Here is a 16,698-nt window from a genome sequence, read left to right as displayed (position 1 = left end):
GCCTCCACAAAAATTCAACCTTTAAAATCTTTTAGATTTGCCTTTTATAAAGGTGTGTTTTTATGCTTATAGATACTGATGTATATGGAGAGTTTCGTATATCTTGAGTTCATATAACGCTTCTCACCTAAGGAACACGAAACACCTCTAAGCCATTGTTTCGCTCCTCGTCCTTTCAGTCTCTTGAAATAGGAGCCATCAGGTGATTTCAGGATCCACCAGAGCAGTTACATGACAGAGTCCTAGGTAGCCGGTTCTGTTTTTAAGACCAAAGTTCAGCCAAATGACCCATCTCTTGGCGTCTTTCCTAGAAAACCACTCTTCAGTGGACATTGCCTTCAGCCACTTTCTGATTTCTGGCTCTCTCATGGGTTAGCCCGCTAATCTGGAAATCAGCCCCGCTTGGATTTCATCCATGATGAAATTAATCCGGGATGAACATTGATCTGTGATGAAATCCAAGGGTATGCTTTTAGGGACCCCATGACCAACCTCTTGCATTCACACTGCTGTCTCCAGTTGCCAGCCTCAGCTGTTTACTGCTCAGAGGCAAACAGGACCTGGAGGGCAGCTTTCTTAACAAAAGTGCCTTTGCGCTGCCACACAGCTCTGTCTTCCAAGTCAGGTGTTCCTTCCTGGTTCTGAGAGTAGAGTCCTTATGACAGTGAGTGCTGGCTGACATGGGGTTGGGGGGCTGCTGAAACCCAGGAGATTCCCTTGGAGGAATCGAGGCCCCGACATACTGAAGGGGGTTAAACTGTCCACTAAGACATCGCTGCAGCCAAGTCTCCGATGACTGCTGTGCCCCAGAGTTGTTTGTTTGTTTTTAATCAAGAGTTAGCGGCATCAGATTCTTACACCTGACTAAGCCTGGCGTTTTTTTACAATATTAGGCAAATTGGCTGCCTTTAAGGTGCCTGACACTTGTCTTAGATGGAAGGTGCTGGTGCACACCTGTCAGTGTTGAAGCCACGCTGAGAGACGTCATGACGTGCAGACCTCAAGCTTCATGTGGAGGGCAGAGCTCGTCAAAGCGTTTGGTCGGTGGTCCAACAAGCCACGTGTCTTTGAAAGAATAGTTTCTAGTGAACTGTATTTGGGGGAACATTTCTCTTGGACAGTGCAGTTTATTTAAAAAAAAAAAAAAGGTCAATCAAAGAACAGGAGTCACATAAACACCAGTTCCCACCCCTCTATATAATGACACTGTTTCGAAAGTGTAGGTATTAGCATTTCCCAGGTACATTGGCAAAATTAGCCCCCATCATTTTGTCACAAGCCAGCTCAGCTTCTGTTTATAAAAAAAACTGTGAGAAGTACACTCAAAACAAGCTGGTATAAGACGAAGGCATCACAGGCTTAACTCCATGTGCTGGGACGACCTTGCTTTCTTGCCGCCTCATGGTTGTGCCAGTGTGTACAGAGCCTAGGAGTATACAGGAGGGGTGAACACACTTTGCACAGCATCAGCCCGGCCGGGTGAACCACCTCATCTTGGAGTGGAATGACATCAGTTAGACAAGTTGGTAAAATGACCGGAATTCCCTCGGTAAGACTTAGCACCTACCTCAGTGGGGATGATGAGGTGGACTTGGCGAATACTGCCATGGCTGAGAAAGAGAGGAAAGAAGAAAGTAATACGTCAGTCAGTTCATTAGCCTCTTATCACTAGCATCTCTCCTGTAAGTCTGTGTTGAGTCTAGCTAGGTTTTCCATTTTTTTGGTTCAGGTGTACAATTTAAAGAGAAGGCAAGAAATGTACAAATTTTTGAAACTGTGAGTTGTGCAAGTTTTATCATGGTAATGTATCTTTTTTGTTGTTGTTATTTCCAAAATTTTTGGAACAATCCAAGTAAAGATTTAGGAAGCCAGTCAGAAAATTCAGTACTTTCTTTCTCTTCCTAGTACTTTTAATTTTCCAAAATTGAGAACTCCTCTCTGTTCACGTGTTTAACTCAAGCATGGTACGAAAAGGAATAGACCCTACATACCGAGCCATGTGTGAGGCTGGCTTCCTCCTGTGTGAGCTTAGATCAAGCAGGGAAGTTGATAACCAGACGTGTGGTCAGGTATCCCTAACAACGCTGTGCTGGGCGGCTGCTCCTGAAGCCCTGTGGTCCTTGTGTGGCTGCAAAGCTTCGTGACGTTGCATCGCCCAGCGTGTTCCTGTGACTCACCTCTTTGTCTTTGTGCACAGAAATGAAGCAGATGAACCTCACCACGGGAAAGCAGCGCTTAATAAAAAGAGCCCCCTTTTCCATCAGTGCTTTCAGGTATCATGGGGGGAATGGGGTGGAAAGAGAGTGGGCTCTCTCTCTCTCTCTCCTCTTCGTTAATATTTGGCAGAGGAATAAGTAGACGGAAAATGTTTTGGTGGGTTATTTAATGATCTTACTGTTAATCTTTACGGAATTTCACATTTGTTGGTGCACGAGCTGTACTGTTATTTTCGACTGGCATTTCCTTTCCTGTCGTCCTTTTCATTTCCCTTAGATAGATGTATTTTTCAATTCTTTAGAGCAGTTTGCGTGGTAGTTTAAAAAATGCCTGATGGTCTCTACTATAAATCCTTAAAATAACCTACCGAGGTAAGTTCAGTTTAGCTTGGAAAGACTCTCCTGGAACCATCCAGTTATTTGGGTTGTAAATCCTAAGTAATTACCCACTTTGTCTTCACCTCCATTGAACCCCGTTGGGCAACTCGTATAGGTAATTTCAGATCTTCGGTGACCAAAGGGGGCCTGGGAAAACAGGAGTGCATGGAACGATGGCCTGGCCGCCTGCTGTCCATATCCTGAAAAGCTATAAATGCCTTGTTGTTGTTTAGTCACCAAGTCATGTCCAACTCTGCAACCCCGTGGGTTGTAGCCCCACCAGGCTCTTCTGTCCATGGGGATTCTCCAGGCAAGAATACTGCAGTGGGTTGCCATTTCCTCCTTCAGGGGATCTTCCTGACCCAGGAATCGAACCCACATCTCCTGCATTGGCAGGCAGATTCTTTACCACTGAGCCACCAGGGAAGCCTTGCTATAAATGCCACAAGAGAAACAAGAGAATTAATAGGTGTTATTCACATGAATGAAGTTGAAGGGAAAAACTTTAGGGCATGTCTCCTATTATTGGGAATGATTCCTCAATTGAGTATTGAGATTCCTATTGTTCAAAGAATTTAAAATGAAACAAACAAACAATGCTATTTAGTAGGATGTGAATTGTAGGAGATGCCCATTTACTTCTTCCAAGGAGATGTTTTGAAAGGATTAAAGAAAAAAGTTTTTGAAGTTTCTATCAGTTTGCTTCCTGGGACTTTTGGCATATGTTTTAGGATCATGATTTATAAGTTATGCAAGTACTTGTATAATGAATGCTCTAGGAAGGGAGAGAACTTTACTTCCTTACCAGCTGCATCATATCCTCATTCTTAAGTACAAGGAATTTAAGAAAGGAATTGCTTATCTTCAAAGAGTATATAATCTGAGAGAAGGAGACATAATAATGCAAAATGTTATAGTAATTGTATGTCACTATATCTGGTGTACTTTTGTCGGGAGAGGCATGTAATGCAAGGCACTTTGTTCTCTCACAGACCATTGAAGCCATAGCACAAAGACAGGAGAAGGAGAGAAATAACCAGAATAGAGTCCAAGACGCAGGATAATAAAAGGAAGAATGGTTAGGCAGGATACAGAAGAGCAATGACGACAAGGAGGTGTTGATTCAGAAATGCTTATTTATTTATTGTAGGAATACATCGAGCGCTTATGACATGCAAAGTGAATAGCACATTCCTGTTGGCAAGGAATTTGCAATTAACCAAAGCTGTAAATATTCAACAAATAAGCAAACAAAAACATTTTGCATAGCTGAAAGATACTTCTGCTGTTGCTTAGTCGCCAAGTTGTGCCTTACTCTTTGCAGTCCCTTGGACTGCAGCCCACCAGGCTCCTCTGTCCGTGGGATTCTCCAGGCAAGAATACTGCAGTCGGTTGCCATTTCCTTCTCCAAGGGATCTTCCCGACCCAGGAATCGAACCCAGGTCTCCTGCATTGCAGGCAGATACTTTACCACTGAGCCACCTGGGAAGCCAAAAAGATACTTCAGGCAAAGTGAAAAAAAACAAACAAAAAACAAAGAAAACCTGGGAAAGGTATTGTTACGCGGTATCACAATCTCTGTAGTATATGAAGTACTTTGAAGAATCTCTAAGTAGAAAACCAATAGCCCCTTAGAAGAATGAAAGGAATTTGTGCAGTTCATGCAGCCTCACTTATAAAAAAGAGAAATACAAATTATACCAGGTTATTTCTTACTATCAGATTGACATAAATTCCAGAGTCTGATAACACGCCTCTTCGGAGAGGTTGTGGACAAGTAGGCATTCTCTGTATTTCTGCTCGGAATGTCAATGACTGTAGCCTTCGAGGAGGGCCTCTGGGAAGTTTCTGTTAAAGTCAGCAATAAATATATTCTTTGACCCAGAAATGCCATTCCAAAAATGTTATCTTAAAATTTGACAAGTAGCCATGTACAATGACAAGTGGATGGACTTGTCCTCTGTACCATGCTTAATGGCAGCAAAGAGTTGGAAAAAAGCTAAATGTCACCCATAGCGAACTTGTGATCAATAGGAGGGGGTGTGTCCATGCACCGGGGTACCCTGCATCAGTCCAGTAGAATGCACGCCTTCATCCTCCAGTGTCCAGAGTGTCTGCCCTGGGCCAGGCTGTGTGCTAGGGAGTTCTCTCCCTGATACAGAAGGGCCTCTGAGAACATAGTGAAGAAAATAGAGCAGCTACAAAAGACACAGGAATATGCTACCATTCCTGTGTGTAAAACAAACAAAAAAACCCCATAGGTTTGTGTTAACCTAAAGTTCTAGAATACCCAAGAGACTAAAAGCAGTGATTACTTGGTGTGGAGGCAAGAGTGAGAACTAGACCAAGGACTGGAGAGGAAGGGAAACCATCCACCGCTCACTCTCGTTTACCTTTGTTGTTCAGTTGCTGAGTCACGTCCGACTCTTTGTGACACCATGGGCTGCAGCACGCCAGGCTTTCCTGTCCTTCACTCTCTCCCTGAGTTTGCTCAAACTCTTGTCCTCATCTTTAAATCATGATTGTGTGATGTCCCCAAAGGTAAAATTAGTTTAAAAAATTAAAAAATAAGTTAAAGATAGGCTAGAAGTTGATCCATTTCTCCCACAACCTCCAGTCACCAGACAGGATTCTTGTATCAGTTATAGCCTTCTGCCGTCAAGCTCCCAAAGGTCATTGTCTTTTTCTGTGTTCACATCCAGTGGCTTAAACATGGTAGATGACTTTACCAGCTTCTGCTTAGGGTGAATTAATTAGGACCGTGCAGGGGCCTAGTAGACAATAAAGAGAGAAGGGTTTAGATTTGAGTTAATAATAGATCTTAGAGGACATTGAACATGTAGTTGAGGGCTCTGGATGGTATTTAACAGACACCGTAAATCCGATAAAGGAGTTTTATTTTAATCAAGAAGTTGATTTTCTTCTCGGAAATTACTTTTCTTCACCTAAAGTCTTCCTACATTTAAGAGAAACTGGCAAATTCAGGAAAACAAGATCGAAATAAGATCGTTTTTGAAGTTTCCCATCAGATTTCTCAACGCAGCCCCTAAAAAAGTTGCACACAAGCCAATATTCAGTAAATGTTTTAAAATAAACCAAGGACGACACTTTATTGCTTTTGTCACATGATAATTCAGCTTGGGAGAAAATGTCTGAGTCATTGACAGTGATTATAATCGGCTTCTAAAATGTCATTTTGTCTTTTCTGCCCCAAGTTACATCTGTGAGAATGAGGCCATCCCCATGCCGCCACACTGGGAGAACGTGAACACCGAGCTGCCCTACCAGGTAAGGGCAGCACCCAGCGCCCGCCCGCCCGCCTGCAGGGGAGGTGGGCCAGGACCCCGGTAACACGGTGCCACCTTCTCTTTCCAGCTTATTCCTTTGCACACTCAGACACACGAATACAATGAAGTCGCTAGTCTCTTTGGGAAAACAATGGACCGCAACAGAATCAAAAGGATTCAGAGAATTCAAAACCTAGACTTGTGGGAGTTCTTCTGCAGGTGAGACCTTGGCCCCTGATCTTTCTGCAGCCTCAGAGACGGCGAGGCACAAATGCTCGATGGTGTTCGCCACCAGCGGCGCCCCGCGCTTTTCTCCATGTATTTTGACCTGCTTTCCCAGCCTCTTCCTCACCCCTGGGGAGAGCTGCTCTGTAAGCCTCCAGCTTCCTGTACAGCGGGGGTCCCCAGCCTCTTCAATCTAAGGCCTGACCCCCTGAGGTGGAGCTGATACAATAATAATGGAAATAAAGTGCACAATACATGTCCTTCCCTCGAGTCATCCCGAAACCATTCCCGCATCCCTGGTACGTGGAAGGATCATCTTCCACAAAACCGGTCCCTGGTGCCTAAAAGGTTGGGGACAGCCGTTCTTAGCCACAGTTTGATGTTTTTTATTACCTTCATTTCTATACTTCTACAATGCACATTAGTACTTTGAGTTGTAGGTCTCTTTTTGCATCATTCTTTTTTACAGACAGCATTATTTTTCAAGAGTTATTTGTGTTAATACATGTAGACCTATTTCATTATTTTAATTTTCATATATAAATATATAATTATTTGTTCAATTTTTTCTCTTGAGAGGATTTTAGGCCATGTTTGTTTTTTTGCTTTTACAATAAGTCCTACATGGAATATCTTTTTATGTTTTGGAAGAGGTTTGTCCACTGGGAAGAGGGTTGAACTGGATGGTTTTATGTCCCTTCCAGCCTGAAGATTCAAAATTCAATGCAGTTCAACCAACATGTCCCACTCTGGGGATAAAATGATTAAGGCATAGTCCTTGCTCAAGGAATTTCACTACTTAAAGACTCTGAGAACTCTGTTATTTATTTTCTGTAGTGTCATTTTTATGTATCAGTAAAGCTTGACTGGTTTAAGCAGTCAGTCATTTTACTGTGATGGGACATTATCTGGGAGATCTATAGTTTTTTTTTTTTTTAATTTCCAAAATTAAAATATTCAATTGAAGTATAGTTGATTTATATTGTAGTTTTGGGTACAATTTTTACCCTTGTCTGTTAACTAGTAATTTTTGATGAACCAATTTAGATGTCCCAAGAGCATCTGAGATTATCTTTTTTCGAGAGCTATTGTATGTCCATTTATGGTAGACGTTAAATTACTGTTTTCTGTTTCGCCCTCTCTGTCACGCTTCACTCCTTGAGGAATCAATGATGCCACTTACAGTAATTTCTGTGTGTTTTGTGTCTGTGCGTTGTGTTTTTAGGAAAAAGGCTCAGCTCAAGAAAAAGAGAGGCGTGCCTCAGATTAATGAACAAATGCTGTTCCATGGCACCAGCAGTGAGTTCGTGGAGGCGATTTGCATTCACAACTTTGACTGGAGAATCAACGGCATCCACGGTGCTCTCTTTGGAAAAGGTAATCATCCGAACCTAGTTTGAGTGCTAGGAGATAGTCTTCTCTTTGAGAGAGGATTGATGATGATTCAGGGGCTCAAGAGGCATTAAGTTAAATGTTAGAGGCAAAAGTTAAATGCTAGGCTCCTGGCACACCCTCAAGAGTTTCCGAGCCACCAGAAAGCCACTTCCTGCTTGTGCAAGATGGAAGGAAGACTTTTCACATCTCTCCGAGGTCAGATAACCACCCCCCACCGCCACCCCCAAGGCCCAGCCATTCGGATGGGGCATCATGTTTAGATTTGCTCATTTTTGCATTATGACATTTACTTTCCACATATAAGTCCTTTCCATGGATAAACCTGTATATCAAACTATTTTATGTCAAGTACACAGAGCACTAAAAAATAAATCAGTTAATGTGTACATGGTACATAGGTCTATTTTTTGTTTGTTTTTTTAGAGAATGATAGGTTGGAATGTTGATGAGCATTAAGGAATAATGGGGGAAATCCTCCCCTTTCTTCTAATGTTGTGGAAGTCTGAGTTCTTTGGTCTTTGCTCACTAGACAAGCATGTTAAGGAAAGAGGGGAGGGGAAAAGGTAAGAGGTGGACTTTAACTTGGGCTTCCCCAAGTGGTAAAGAATCGCCTGCGTTTCAGGAGACATAGGCTTGATCCCTGGTCAGAAAGATCCCCTGGAGGAGCTCATGGCTACCCACTCTAGTATTCTTGGCTGAAGAATCCCATGGACAGAGGAGCCTGGCAGGCTATAGTCCACTAGGTTGCAAAGAGTCAGATATGACTGAAGCGACTTAGCATGTATGCAGACATTGCTTGGTCCTTATTTTGTACCTTCCCTCCAGCAAGAGAGGCCTTTCCCTGAAAAGGCCATCCCCTTTATTTAACTGTGTAAGAGGATCAGAAAGGTGTTACATAAATCCCACTGGATTTGGGTAATACGGGACTTTGCAATTCATTTCTAAAGTGTTTTGGGTACTTCCCTTACTGAGGGCAGCCTCCTAGACCTACCAGTTTGGAAGAGTCAGACGCTTCACAGAGATTCCTGTTTAGCCAGTGGACCCATGAGCTTGTCCTTCTGGAACGTTTGGGTGTGAGCTGCATCGCATTCTCTCCAGAAATCTTTTCCTGGATGTGGGGTTCTATCATCTCCAAAAATATTACTGAACTGTCACCTTGTAAAATAGAAATGTGGTTTCTTGGGGTTTGAAATCATTTGTGCAGACCCGTGGGTTCACTGTGCTCCCCAGTGATGGGTGCTTAGATGGGTGGGTAGCAGGTGGGGAAAGGGTAGAAGGAAATAGAAGAGGGAGGTCGGTCCCAGCATTTATGAGGCAGGTCGTGCCACTTGTAATCACAGAAGCCACTTGTGTCTGTCTTATATATTGGATTTATTTATAAGATTTTTTTTTTTTTTTGGGCCACACCACATGGCATGTGGGATTTTAGTTCCCCAACCAGGGATCCAACCCAGGCCCCCTGCCTTGGATGCTTGGACTCTTAACCACTGGACTGCCAGGGAAGTCCCTGTAATATTCTTTTTGAATACCACTACGCAAGTCTAGTAGCTGCATTTTGGTGGGGATGGGGATGGTGTTGGTGGTGGGGACTGGTCTATACTAACACACATTCCCCAGTGGCCACCTGCATCGCAGCTGTCCACAACAGACAGATTTCTGTTCTTTTCTTTAACACCTACAGTTGAGGGAATTCCACATCTATTTTGGCTATATGATTCTATGTGTCTATCCCCCTAGCCATCACAGTATTTTCGCTTGTGTTTCATACATTCCTTGGAGTAACCTTGGCTCTCCGGGGCCCTTTTTGTCTAAGGAACCTATTTTGCTCGAGATGCTGCTTACTCCAGCCGCTTCTGCAAAGATGACGTAAAGCACGGCAACACATTCCAGATCCACGGGGTCAGCCTGCAACAGCGGCATCTGTTCCGAGCACACAAATCCATGTTTCTCGCCCGAGTGCTGATTGGAGACTACATAAACGGAGACTCCAAATACATGCGCCCTCCCTCCAAAGATGGCAGCTATGTAAACTTGTATGACAGCTGCGTGGATGACACCTGGAATCCCAGGGTCTTTGTGGTGTTCGACGCCAACCAGATCTACCCCGAGTACCTGATAGACTTTCACTGATTTCACATCTAAGTCTCTGCGGTTGAGGGAGCTATATTCTTTTTCGCAGGGAGGTCTGCTCACTGATCATCTAGCCACTCAGTGTTAGTGCTCTGGTCCTTTCGAAGCAGAAAGAGGCCTCTCTATAAAAAGATACACTGACTCTATGGTTGGTTTGTTGTCCTGTTTCCGTTTGTCACTGATGTTCTGTTAAAGCGCAATATCACTGCTATTTAAGGGCGGCGCTCAAAATGGAATCGTCTGAGTCACTCCATCTTTAAAGTTTACATGTGTGTCTTCAGGGTGAATGTTTTCAGTTCAAGTAGACTTATTCCTATAGATGATCAAAAAATAAAAATGTAGACATGAAAGTGTCCCTTCAGAGGAACTTAGCCTTTGTAAACGAATTCTGAAATGATCATCCACTGATCTATGTGTTACTTTGTTAGTCTTTGGGAGGGTGGGAGGCAGTTTAAAACCTTGAAGCAGCCTGAGTAACTTGAGAGAAATCAGACACAAAAGAATCATGGCAGTGCTGCCAAGCAGGCCAGAAGGAGAGGATCAGGTCAAGGTACCCTCTCCTGCTGCCTTTGGGAGAGGCAAAGAGTCACCACAGGCTATGACTGGCCTTGCTCACCTCTTCTGCCTTCTGCAGCCCAACTGACTGCAGTCAGCAGGCACCTCATCCCCCAGAGCTCCCCACTTCTTGTACCTAGACTCACTGCACAAAGTATTTATTGCATCTTCAAAAGGAAATTTTACTTTTTACAACACATGTTCTTATTGTTCAGTCGCTCAGTCATGTCCAACTCTTTGTGACCCCATGAACTGCAGGACGCCAGGCTTCCCTGTCCTTCACTGTCTCCCAGAATTTGCTCAAACTCATGTCCATTGAGTCAGTGATGCCATCCAGCCATCTCATCCTCTGTTTCCCCCTTCTGCCCTCAATCTCTCTCAGCATCAGGGTCTTTTCCAATGAATGGGCTCTTCACATCAGGTGTTCAAAGTATTGGAGCTTCAGCATCAGTCCTTCCAATGAATATGCAGGGTTGGTTTCCTTTAGGATTGATTGGCTTGATCTCCTTGCTGTCCAAGGGACCCTCAAGAGTCTTCTCTAGCACCAAGCACATACTTTCCCTTTGTTTCAGGGCCTTACAGTGATTACTTCTAAGAGATTTTTAATCCGATCCTCCCCCCACCAAATGCACAGCTATTCAGCTATGATATATAAAACCCACACTTCTAAATTCCCCAAGTTTGAATCATTGCAGAAAGCCTGGGATGCTTGCAACAAATCTGATTTGTTCTTTTGAGTAGCAGTAGACAGTCTACTCACTGTCTTGAAAAATTAGGTACAATTCATAATCGTGCTCAGTGAAGTTTGTTTACCTGCTCCATCTGCCTGGCTGTTCTATTTTAAGGAGGAATAAGTGACGTTGGAAGAACTTCCTGCCCCTAAGGCTATTCTAGCAGAGATAGGACAGCAACTTGGCAGAGATGCTACATAGGTTCAGGTGTTGGGTGGAGGATTTGGTCATATGATTGTTAAAAGAGTTTTTCCAGCCTTGATTTTCTGTGGTTATACCTGGGGGGTGGGGGTGGGGAAGAACACTGGTATCCTTTTTTTTTTTTTAGAGTTTTGCCAACTCCTAGATTGATTTATTTATTTTCTGTCTGTATTTCGAGGGCATGTGGAATCCTGGTTCTTGGACTAGGGATTGAAGCCACACCCCCCTGCCTTAGAAGAGCAGAGTCTTGCCACCACACCACCAGAGAAATCCCCAGAATACTGGTATCTTTCCTGGAAAACCTTTTTCAAACTCACTTTGGTACTAAATTCTATCTCCATTGCTGCTGCTGCTGCTGCTGCTAAGTCACCTCAGTCGTGTCTGACTCTGTGTGACCCCATAGACAGAAGCCCACCAGGCTCCTTCGTCCCTGGGATTCTCCAGGCAAGAACACTGGAGTGGGTTGCCATTGCCAGTTCCTTCTCCAATGCATGAAAATGAAAAGTGAAAGGGAAGTCGCTCAGTTGTGTCTGACTCTTAGCAACCCCATGAACTGCAGCCTACCAGGCTCCACCGTCCATGGGATTTTCCAGGCAAGAGTACTGGAGTGGGTTGCCATTGCCTTCTCCGTCCATCTCCATTACCTTCACCCAATTTGGGCTGAAAGGTAGTGAAGGTAATTTAACTTCTCAAGAAAAATCCAGTAAAAGTCCACAACTGGGACACTTAGCTCTGTCACTTGAACTGCAAAGACGTCATACAAATAAGGCATAGGGAGCAGGTTAGGTGAGGTGGTTCTTCAGCTGCCACCTCCCCCAGACTTGCTGCAGCCCTGAGGGCATGTGACTGTACCGAGTCAGTCACGCATACAGACACCTGGTACACAGGAAGCTGTGTCCAGTGCATTGAAGCCAAGTGAGAGCAAAGAGTCTCTGACTCTGATGTGCAGACAAACAGCCGGTTTTGGCGAAGTGCTGTTCTAGAAAGGACACATTTTATAAACATGTGGAAGTCACTGTGGAAATACAGGAGAGAAAGTCAGCAGGCTGCTGCCTTGTGGGAGGTGGCTCACCACTGCTCCAGACTCGCTCACAAAAACCAGCTCAGAGACAGCAGGAAGGCAGACACTGAAAGTCTTTTTCTTCTACCTGTTTGTTACTTACATACAAACTGATGTTCAGACAGTTCCCAATTCAACACGGCTATCTTTTCCAGTTTAATTCGATGGCTTCCCCAGTGCTTGAATGGAATAACTTGCAGATTTTATCTCAGTTGGTAAAGAATCTGTCTGCAATGCAGGAGACCTGGGTTCGATGTCTGGGTCAGGAAGATCTGCGGGAGAAGGGATAGGCTACCCACTTCAGTATTCTTGGGCTTCCCTTGTGGCTCAGCTAGTAAAGAATGTGCCTGCAATGCAGGAGACCTGGGTTTGATCCCTGGGTGGGGAAGACCCCCCTGGAGAAGGGAAAGGCTACCCACTCCAGTATTCTGGCCTGGAGAATTCCATGGACTGTATAGTCCATGGCATTGCAAAGAGTAGGACTTGACTGAGCAACTTTCACTTTCACTTTCATTGGCAGGCGACTCAAGAGACATGGTTTCGATCCCTGGGTTTTGGAAAGATCCCCTGGAGAAGGAAATAGCAACCCACTCCGGTATTCTTGCCTGGAAAATCCCATGGACAAAGGAGTCTGGTGGGCTACAGTCCATGGGGGTCACAGAAAGACAGGACTGACTGCATGCGTGCATGCGTGCGCACGCACACACACACACACACACACACACACACACACACACAACTTCTGGACATTAGCCAATCTGACCTCCAGGAGACTAAGAGGCTGAGGTTGAAACTTGCAAGGCAACCCCCCAAGTGAACTCTGAACTTCACTAGCTAGCACCTCTGTGGAGGCAGAGTGCCGTGAAATAGACATTGTAAGAGAGAACTGTGCTGTTATTCTTGTCTGAGGTCGTACTCCAAATCCTCTTTCATAAGAAAGACCTGATTTTGATGAACTTCTTAAACGTGATCGTGTTGAGTTCATTGATGTTAGTGTCCTCTTTGTTGTGATCAGTAGACTGATTTGAGAATTGTATCATCACTGTGTAATAAGACCGGACACCACTGTTTGCCATCTTTTCCTCTTGTCAGCGTGTGTGTGGGGGGTTGGGGGAGAGGGAATCCATTCCAGATTCATGAATAAATGATTTTAAAAATTCTGCCCTGCATAAACTGCAGCTGATAGTAACTTTTCTTTTATCACTTTGGTAATATCAGCCTCAGGGTTTGAAAAAAATGTGTTTATGAGAGACAATCTCCTAAATCTTGTGGTGACAAATAAGAAGGTTTTGTATCACTGTCACTTTCATTTCTAGACTGTTCCTGTGAGGATGGTCAAGACCTGGGAGCCGCTCTGCACTCACAAATAACACTCTTTCTACATGGAATAATCAGCACTCCCTGTATCGGGTCATGGAGGGCTGCATATGTTATATATTTCTTTCTACGATGTCTGCGTCTCATTTCCACCTTGCATTATTTAAACCTCAGTTCTCAGCTCAGACTTAATGGACTCTTGAGGTGTTTGTTTCCTGTAACTCTTACGTAACCCACTTGCAGCTGTGGGAAATCTCTTGTTCTCGGTTTGAATCATCACAAGCCACAGCTAAACACATAACCTGTGGTGGAAAACATTTACTCCGTGCAACTGAAAATTCCAAAGTAGACCAGGGTCTGGCGCCCTCATTCTCGGCGGCTCCTGGCCCAGAGGAGAACCCAGGAGGCTGTCTGCCCTCACCCGAAGAGCGAGATTCCTGAGTCCACCGGCCTCCAGCCCCTCCCGGGTAGGTCTTTTTGAAGCGAGTTAGACACTTCACTTAATCTTTCGGCTTCTGTTGGCCGAAAAAGGAGGTGTTAAAAGATCCCTTAATTGTAGAGTGGTAGAAAGGCAAAACAGAATGACTAAGACTACCTACCCACGGAAACAAGTCAGGTTTTCCGTTTGCTGAAGCTAGGTCCCAGTCTGTCTAAATTGGACTTTTATTGGGACTCATTATGATGAAAATTCTGCTGAGCTTTGATGGATGATATAGAAAGGTGCTGTCTTTATAGAAATGTGTCTAAGCTTATCCAGGTATTTGATGTCACCTCCCAGGTTGCCCCAGTGGATCAGCAGGAGACACAAGAGACCTGGGTTTGATCCCTGGGTTTGGAAGATCCCCTGGAGGAGGGCATGGCAACCCACTCCAGTATTCTTATCTGGAGAATCCCATGGACAGAGGAGCCTGGTGGGCTGCAGTCCATGGAGTTGCAAAGAGTCGGACACGACTGATGGACGACACACGCGTGTACACACGCACGCGCGCACACACACACACACACACACACACACACACACAGGTTGCCAAGAACAGTGCTAAAAACCATCTTATAGTGAGTGTTTTTGGTCACCCTTCCATCCCAGACTGCCCTCTGGCCCCCGGGGGAAGGAGGTTTTATTTATTTTTCAATAAACATTGTATTTTGCATAAAATAGTCCATTTCTAGATGAGAGTATACATCCCTGTACTTGTAAAGTGAAAAAGGGAAGGTAATGAAAAGATAACAAGGAAAAGAAAAACAGAAGCCTTGTCAAAAATCATTTTTAATCAGAAGCTTCAGCAACGTGACTTTGCTTCATTTTACCCCTTTGCCCTAAATGCAGGGAAAGGTTTGGTGAAAGAAGCCATCCTGCTTCACTTCCCGTGGATTACTGGATCATAATGCTTGGGCACTGCTGATGGAAAAGAGGAACATTTCAAAGAAATATGAGGTACATGGCTCTCAGGGGCTGCCTGGTCATTGAGAATGATGTCCATGGGAGAGGTGAGTCCCATACGTCGGGGAAGGATGTTCACAGCTCATCACCAACCCCCACTATTCCTCAGCGGGTATCATTCCCAGACTCTAGGCTGGGAGCTGGCTGGGAAGTTGGTTTGGTCTGTCCCGCCTCTCCCCCTACCCCTGCTGTGCTGTGTTCCACCCATCCCAGGTGGGAAGGCATCTTCTTCCTAACACCTGAGGGCTCCTTCCTGAGTGTGACTCAGCTCGGTTGGCCTCCTGCTGCAAGATTATGTAAAGCGTTTTCTCAGCTCTAATTGCCTGGCTTTCGTTCCTCAGCCCTGCAGGCTAAGAGCTTGGCTTTTATTTGAACCTTCTCCCTGTGTGGCTGTGGATCTAAGAAATTAGCACTGGTCTTATTTATTTTTAATGGCTTCTCGTGAGAAGGCAACATACTGGGGTATGCCAACGACGCTCGTGTTGTCTGCAGCTTTTGCCGCTGTGCTTTGCCCTCCACTGAGAGGCTACACAGCAAGCTGATCCCGGCTCCCACCCTGCTGTTTAAGCCAGCTCAGGAGAGTCGCAATCCAGAGTTGAATTCAGCTCATCTCTGCAATATTAACCATGAACCCAGATGGTGTTTCTTGTGTTTTCCTGTTCCTTTTTCAAGAAATATCTTGTCCTGAAAGGCTCATGACACTTGAGTATCTCCGCAGGTCCCATACAGAATTAGTAGACATTCTCAGTCTGTATTTGATGAACATTCTTAGAGAAGTCATGGAGAATCAATGTCCAGCCCAGTTCCTCCTCTTTATTCCTTTAAGAAAAAGACTACCTAGGGAGCACTGGTCTGAGTCTTATTTCTGACTTCGATGGCTCCGGGTGACCTTAAATAACTCACCAGAGAGGGACAGTCATTTCTTAGAAGGTAAAGTTTGTTGGGGACTGACCGGACTCTTAGTAGAAGAACAACCTGTGGCTGGATTTCTCTAGGAACACCTGACTTTGACTGAGGGCCAAGAGGCAAGGGTTTGGGATGGGAAGGGAAAGGGACTGACCTAGTTCTTCCCGAATCTCCCGCTACTCAGCACGTCCACCTCGAGTTCACGTCTCTGAGTTCCAGGGAGTTGCCAGGCAGCAACCCAGTCCAGCAAAGCTCCAGCCCCGTGGGACTCGTGGTCCAGCAGGAGGACGTCCTGAACTGTCACAGGCTTTAGTAAAGGGGACGTTAAGGCTGCTTGGCAGCCTGTGACCAAGGATGTAGCCAATCCCGGGGATCAGAGGAGGCTTCCCTGAGAAGTGATGTCTGGACACACAGATCAGAAAGAGGGGCACGTGCTAGTTAGGGGGACTCTGGGTCTGGCCACATCCCGCTATGCCTCCAGGTTCCAGGAGATGAGGGACAGGTGTGGGTGTGGGCCAATGGAACATTCTTTGTCCTTTGAGTGAAGATGGCAGGATCCAAGCCACTTCAAGAAACAGAATCTGTCACCCCAGTGCCTGCATCTGGCTCGGAGGTCTGGCCTCCAGGGGGCCAGGTCAGTGCGGGGGGGTGGGGGTGGGGAAGGGGGTTGCGTGGTGCCTGGGACATCAGCGGACGATTCGGAGATTTTTATTCGCCTTGGAATCCAGATGCTGATTATGCAGAGTTGTTCTTTCCTGTTCCTGGGCCTTTGCTCATGCCTTCCTCCCCCGCTCCCGCTGCTAGCCCAGAAAACGCACGCACATTCCTCCTTCTACCTTCAGAGTCCTTCAGAGTC

The 16,698-nt window shown here is 45.2% G+C and overlaps 2 protein-coding genes and 1 non-coding gene across 8 annotated transcripts in view; 2 read left to right on the top strand and 1 right to left on the bottom strand.

The window, feature by feature from the left end:
- The window catches only part of PARP11 (poly(ADP-ribose) polymerase family member 11), a 32,720-nt gene extending 19,382 nt beyond the window's left edge, over positions 1-13,338 (top strand). For all 5 annotated transcript variants that reach the window (XM_061124717.1, XM_061124718.1, XM_061124716.1 and 2 more), the window contains 5 exons: positions 2,198-2,273; positions 5,810-5,882; positions 5,970-6,100; positions 7,332-7,483; positions 9,315-13,338. In XM_061124717.1, the coding sequence (XP_060980700.1) occupies positions 2,198-2,273; positions 5,810-5,882; positions 5,970-6,100; positions 7,332-7,483; positions 9,315-9,631 (749 nt within the window). In that variant the 3' untranslated portion in view covers positions 9,632-13,338. The remainder of the gene's footprint in view (positions 1-2,197; positions 2,274-5,809; positions 5,883-5,969; positions 6,101-7,331; positions 7,484-9,314) is intronic.
- On the bottom strand, positions 4,012-4,082 carry TRNAC-GCA (transfer RNA cysteine (anticodon GCA)). Its single transcript has one exon. It is a non-coding gene; the product is annotated as a tRNA-Cys (tRNA).
- Positions 13,339-13,726: 388 nt separating the features above from the next.
- CRACR2A (calcium release activated channel regulator 2A) overlaps positions 13,727-16,698 on the top strand; it is a 147,593-nt gene continuing 144,621 nt past the window's right edge. For both annotated transcript variants that reach the window (XM_061124712.1, XM_061124711.1), the window contains exons 1-2: positions 13,727-13,962; positions 14,823-14,930. The gene's annotated coding sequence lies outside the window, so the exon portion shown is untranslated. The remainder of the gene's footprint in view (positions 13,963-14,822; positions 14,931-16,698) is intronic.

This window comes from Dama dama, chromosome 22, assembly GCF_033118175.1.
Source record: "Dama dama isolate Ldn47 chromosome 22, ASM3311817v1, whole genome shotgun sequence".
Classification (NCBI taxonomy): Eukaryota; Metazoa; Chordata; class Mammalia; order Artiodactyla; family Cervidae; genus Dama; species Dama dama.
Note: the sequence above shows the minus strand (reverse complement) of the source record. Positions and strands in the feature narration are given on the sequence as shown.